General features: G+C 38.3%; 1 protein-coding gene across 1 annotated transcript; it reads right to left on the minus strand.

Annotated features, from left to right (window-relative positions):
• Positions 1–3,086: 3,086 nt before the first annotated feature.
• LOC103936532 (endochitinase) lies at positions 3,087–4,964 on the minus strand. The gene is made up of 3 exons (XM_009346383.3): positions 4,443–4,964; positions 3,804–3,951; positions 3,087–3,530 (listed from the first exon to the last, which is right to left on the minus strand). The coding sequence occupies exons 1-3, from the start codon at positions 4,894–4,896 to the stop codon at positions 3,161–3,163; spliced, it is 972 nt and encodes a 323-aa protein (XP_009344658.1). The 5' UTR covers positions 4,897–4,964; the 3' UTR covers positions 3,087–3,160.
• Between the last annotated feature and the right edge of the window lie 1,170 nt (positions 4,965–6,134).

Below are 6,134 nucleotides of genomic sequence, written 5' to 3' on the forward strand. Positions count from 1 at the left end.
TCAAAGAAACCATAGTTTCTCTACCCAAGGAAATCATAACTGGACATAGGCAAAAGTTTTGCTGAATCAATATAAATCTTGTGTCTTTCTAGTTCTCTCTATCTTTCAAAATTTAGTCTATTGCCGAATACATCAAGGAGTAAGATCAAGAGGGATTCGGATTATAACAATTGTTATCGAGAGCTTAGGTATCGTTTGGTATGCAGACGGGACGGGACGGAACGGAATGGGACGAGACGGGACGGGACGGGACAGGACAGGACGGAACGGAACGGAGCGGGAGCAAAGATGCCCTCGGATGGAAACAAGGAGGAAGAAGAAGGAGACGGAGAGGTTATAATTTTGTGTTCCAGGGATGTGGAACGAGTCGTTCCAGGGGGGTGAGGTGGAACGAAAATTCATCCAAAACTCGTCCCGTGGAACAGCTCGTTCCACCTGTTTTAGGCGCACCAAACGTGGGACGGAACGCCTTGTCCCACTCTGTTCCGTCCCGTCCCACGTACCAAACGGTACCTTAGTTCAAGGTGTTATACGATGTCAAAAGGAAAGACGACTACAGACTTAGGGTTGAGTTAAAACCTTTTGACGGCAAGGATGCCTTCACGAATTGGCAAAGGATGATGAATCATGTACTGATACAACAGGATTTGGATGATGTACTCGTTGGTGAGAAGCCTATGATCATGATAGCAGAGGCATGGACCAAGGTTCTCAAGAAGGCCAAGAGCTCCTAGATCCACCTCACGAAATTAGTCAGGCCTTACATCATAGAAAATATGATAACTAAGTAAGCATGAGACAAGTTGGAGAATGTTTATATGGGCAAAATTGTGTCCAGTAAACATTTTCTCAATGATGAATTATTCGGGCTTCGACTAGACGAAGGAGGTGATTGTTGTTGGTTTGCATGCTAGTAGAGAAAAACACACGGGCAGGAAGCCCAAAGCCCAAAAATTAGTCAATTTAATTTTGGCTCAGTAAGGACCAAGCCCATATGGGCTGAAGACAGAAGTAGAACTTCCCATGCCCAAAAAACTGGGGTGGGGACTGGAATGAACAAAGACATCAGAGAAAAATGGGAGGTCTGGCCCATTTAGGCTGGGCTACTGCAAGCGATCCAAGAAGGAAGCCCAGAGGCTTTTGGATATAGGCCGAGCGAGAGAAGGCCTAAAGGTTTCTCGGGTGGGCTGAAGATTAACCCAACAAGGCTGAGTGTCGGTGTCACGAAAAATGGTGGCGTAGCAGCAGGCAGCAGTGACCTTATGCCAAGGGGGGTCGTGGCTTCGACTGGAACTCAATGGTCGAGACAGAGGAAAAATTCATCGACGTTAAAATCCAAAACCCGTGGATTTTCGAAATCGAAGTTCGAAAATCCGGCGAGATTTCGGCGTTTCGGCGCAAATCTCTACAATCCACGTTGGGAATGACTCCGGGTCATCAGGGTTGGCGAGTTATCACCAGAAACTGGTGATCCATGACGGCTGGGCTCAACTTTGGGCGAGGTCCATGGTTGCCCATGTCCAGGGACATGGACGATGCCAAAACGACGTCGTTTTGAAGGCTTTGGCGGATCAGTTTAGCTCTAGGGCTCGGTGGCTCGGCTCAGCTGCACAGGCTGCAGGCCTGGCGCGCTGGTGGCTCACTCGGGTTTTTTTTTAAAAAAAACTAATTTATGTTTTTTTTTTTGGAGTTTTAATGAAAAACCTTTACTTTAACGAAAAATCATATTTTTACACTAAAAAGTTAATCTTGGTACTATTCACTTTACCATTTATTTTGTCCTTATCATTAAAACTCAAAGTTTTCAAGTTATTTTCATTAGTTTTCATTTTTTTTTTCCTTTCCTTCTTTCACAATCATCAATTCTCAATACAAATGCGGAAAATAATGTGAATACAATTTAAGCATAATCTTTAATTTGTAACGTGTAAAAGTTGGGTTTAAGTATTATGGTGAATGTTTTATGTAATCGAAGTTGAAAAATATCGATAATTAAGACCATATTTTAGAACAATCTAGATTGCGTGAATATAAATGTGAATTGGTTTGTAACAAAAAATACCCTTCAGATTCCTTAGCGTAATGTTAAGAACGTGTTGATAACGTGTGGGGGCCAATTCTATTAAAGGGAGAGAGAGGGCGCGGCAGTAGAGAGAGTGGAGAGAATAAGGCATAGGAAAATTGTAGGATGTATATCCCTACGCCAGCACCTTCATTTATAGTAAAACATGAGAGAGAAACTTACTCTCTAAGTAATACAAAATCTAATAGGAAAGAATCACTTGTATAAAGAGTAATCCTGAACTCTATCTACTTGGGATTTACACAATCATACATGTGCTAACTATTAATAACAACATCCTCATTGTCAATATTATTAAAAGAGTGCCCAAAGTGTCCATCTCTAATGTAACAGACACTATGTCACGTGATGCTTCGGATTATAGATTGATTAAAAAATTTCGCATTTAGAGAGTGACAAAACCAAGATCACTACACTTTTTGTTTCTTTTGAGTTCCTTTTTCAGAGTCGGCGCTACTTTTATTCAAAGAGTATTTCCTTGCTACTTTTGTTTGTGGTTTTGTGCACATAATCTCTGAAGTGGTAGGTTATGAAGGTGATTTAATATTTGTAAATTATTATCTGGTAAAGTTTTTTTGTTAGTTATTATTTGGTAACTGGCATAATAGTGCTCGGTCTTCACTAGCTCAAGGGCAAGACCAGGAATCCAAATAGGTGTCGACCATTTTTTTTATCTTGTTGGAGTGGAATTTTTGCGTACGTAGAAAAGGCTAAACTTTCCAAAGATGGGATGAACTATAGCTTAGAGGAGTCACTATCTAATTTTGCTTCTAAATTTATCGGAGTTAATCTTTCGAATCAAAGTTTATGAACAAGAGTTATTGAATTAAACAAACAATATTTAGACATTATTCGTATATATACACAAATTTAGAGAATTTCTTAATAGTAGTATAAGGTTAAGTGATTCACTTTTGCAACAAGAACTAAGTTTTTGAGCTTGATTCTCTTCTTCACAATGTCGCAATAAAACCAATAACTTAGGGAGCTTTTTCTATGAAAATAGAAACAAGAAATTTCCTATTACATAGGATTATTATTGCATTTTATTTGGTACATGGGATTATAGTCATTTTCTTAGGCAAAAGGCCTTTGATTGTAACAATCCAAGTTGTCCCCCGGACTCACTCCCAAAATCTCACAGTACCTTCTGTAGAACCCGATCCGACTAGCAACCTTAGCATCCTGACCCTTGCCACATTCAAGCCCTCCATTGATGATGTTGGTGATCACTCCATACCCGGGAACTCTACCCGCTGATGTGTCTGCACTAGATGGGCTCCACGTACCAGTGATGACATCATGGCTTGATGGCTTGTTGCTCTGTGGAGTCATCCAAAACCATATAGCTGTCCTGAATGACACAACCGGGTCTGTGGCCACTAGATCTGGGTTGTTTATCAAATCCTTTCCGATTGCTGGACCCGCTTGACCATAGTTGTAGTTGCTAGAAAAGTCAAAGAAGTTGAAAAACAAGTCAGTCTTCAATAGTCAAAGTCAACAATTCAACAGACTATATTTATTACAAATTTTTCGATATGACTGTAATACTGTAACATTGTATTATAACTCATACATTAAATAAGGAGTGCTTTTGTTTATCAACTCGACATTCACCCGAATTATAACATAAATATAAGCGATAATGAGTACATTTCCAGATCTTTTGCCAAGTTGGTGAATATTAATGCTTTCAAGTTGAAAAATAAGATAGACTTACTGGGTGAGTTGGATGGGTCCTCTGCCGTAATATTTCTTGCCAGCAGCGCATGGATATTGGTTGGAAGAACAATACACATCTTGGTTTATTTCATTGACAAAGCAATATCCCCATGCATATGGACCATCTGGTGCACTTTCCCATCCTCCTACATAATTAAATAATGTGTTAGAATACAAGGATACACGCTTTTAATAATATTTTGACACTTATATGTTAGGACATATTTTGTAAAGTATTTCTACGATTCCATCTGTCTACAATTTTATACATCATTTATAGAACATTCTTACAAAAAAATTAGATAAATCCAAAATCATTAAAACATTAATTCGTAATGAAGAAAATTGACGAATGTAGTTCAACAATAAAATACTAACTTTAATTCAACGACCATATGATGGGGGATTTGTGGTAGACATGATTAAGGTAGTGTGGAACTTCCTTGAATATAATAAGAATTAATAAAGTCATATTTTCAATTGATTTTCAAATTTCGCCCCATGATCTAAAAACCTATGAGAGAGACGATCAGTCAATGTGATGCGTCAGTCAAAATGATTAGACCAGCTTTATTGTTAATTAAACACCAAACCTAAACAAACAAAAAAATAAACATGACCAAGGTTGAGTACTGACCAGTAGTCTCATGAGAGGTTTGTCCCAAGAAAGCCGCAAGCTCTCTTTTGCGAGTAGCATCATCTCCAGTTGTGCCAAACCCATTAAAAGACCGAGCAGCTGCAACGAAAGCATCATATGTGTAAAACCCATTACTCTGGCAGCGTGGATCATTTCGATACTTCAGCATTTGGTCGAAAACCGACGAGCTAATGAGGCTGCTGATATCACCACCACCACCACCACTTGGGGTTGGGGTTGGAGTAGGATTAGGGGTTGGAGTAGGATTAGGGGTTGAGCCACATTGGCTTTGGCAACCAGTGGCGCAGTAATCAGATGTGGTGCCGCACCACCCATACTGGCTACAGCACAACCCATTTGGACACACGGCGCCACCGGCTTGGCTCCCACATTGCTCTGCTGAGATTCCTAGCAACAAAGTTAGGGACAAAAGAATGAGAACTTGCAACTTCATTACTTTTTCTTTATATATATATTTTTCTGTGAAGGTGTTTGATGGTTTTCTGATCCATGAATTAGGTCTTGGGTGTGTGTATTTATAGTTTTTTTTGGGGAGCGGTTTTGTTTGACCATTTTTTCAAGTGTGCCATGCCATTTATTTGCTTCTTTCTTTCTTCGTTTTTGTTGTGAAAATTGCAGAAAATTATTTATTAGGAAAATTAATGAAAATGCTTGAAAATTTTAAGTTTTAACAATAAGAATAAAATAAAGGATAAAATGAATAGTATCGGATTTGACTTTTTAGTATAAAAATATGATTTTTAATTAAAATAAACAGTACCGCGAACTTTCCGTTAAAACTCCCTTATTTATTTTGGCGACGTTAAGTTTGGTCAGGATGCTATGGCAGACCTAATGAAATTTGGCCAAGGATTGACTAGTTCATCTCTTTCTAGGCTCCCTTGAAACGCGTCAATTGATTAAGATCGTAGAATTTATGGAAATGGGCAGGCAGGAATAGTTGCGAACTAAACTTGTCGCTCACGTTTACTTTGAATATCACTTTGTCAATTCAAAATTTGAACAGGAACTTTTAAGGGAAAGACATAATGCACAAAAATCTCTCTTGAATTTTTATGAGTTCACATTCACTTTTGATCCCGGTTAGACGACTCGAAAGTCTATATACATGAATGTATCTGAAATTTTGTTCTTAATATATGAACATTGTCTTGCTAAGAAAAGGGAAAACAAAGCAAACTTCTCATTAAATTGAACAGATACGATTCTTCTTGTTATCATTTAAAATAATAATAGTTGAACTACATTACTTCATCTAAATCTCGGATTGTCCTTTCCTACCCACTTTCACACGCATGCTATCGTAAATTCGTAATCTTGCTTAGCAGATTAGATATCTTGTGTTCAAAGGGTTGTATCTTGAAATTTTTTGACAATTAACATGCACGCAAAGAGAGGCACTTATATCTTTAGAATCGTAATTAGGGGTGTAATTGGACAGATTGGGTGTTCAACCACACCCAAACCCAACATTTACAATTCAATTTGAGTTGGGTTTGGGTTCATTTGGGTTTAGGTTTCAATAAGGTTTAGGCTTGTGCGGACTGAGTTCAGGTTTGCCTAACTCTATCCAATGCAATGTTGTAATATCTTATTTTGCAAGATTTTTCAATTTTTTTTTCCAAATAATGACAATACTAGCTAAAATTTCATTGTACACATCACCGTTTT

Source organism: the organism of the source record quoted next, unplaced genomic scaffold (genome assembly GCF_019419815.1).
Source record: "Pyrus x bretschneideri cultivar Hongxiangsu unplaced genomic scaffold, Pyrus_bretschneideri_v1 Contig8, whole genome shotgun sequence".
Taxonomy (NCBI): Eukaryota; Viridiplantae; Streptophyta; class Magnoliopsida; order Rosales; family Rosaceae; genus Pyrus; species Pyrus x bretschneideri.

What these genes read in the sequence shown, in the direction of transcription:
- LOC103936532 (XM_009346383.3), bottom strand. Translation starts at nt 4,896, where the DNA reads ATGAAGTTGCAAGTTCTCATTCTTTTGTCCCTAACTTTGTTGCTAGGA. An exon ending in AACCTCTCATGAGACTACTG is followed by an intron (nt 3,952 to 4,442) that starts GTCAGTACTCAA and finishes TTAATTATGTAG; the next exon opens with GAGGATGGGAAAGTGCACCA. An exon ending in GGACCCATCCAACTCACCCA is followed by an intron (nt 3,531 to 3,803) that starts GTAAGTCTATCT and finishes TGACTTTTCTAG; the next exon opens with CAACTACAACTATGGTCAAG.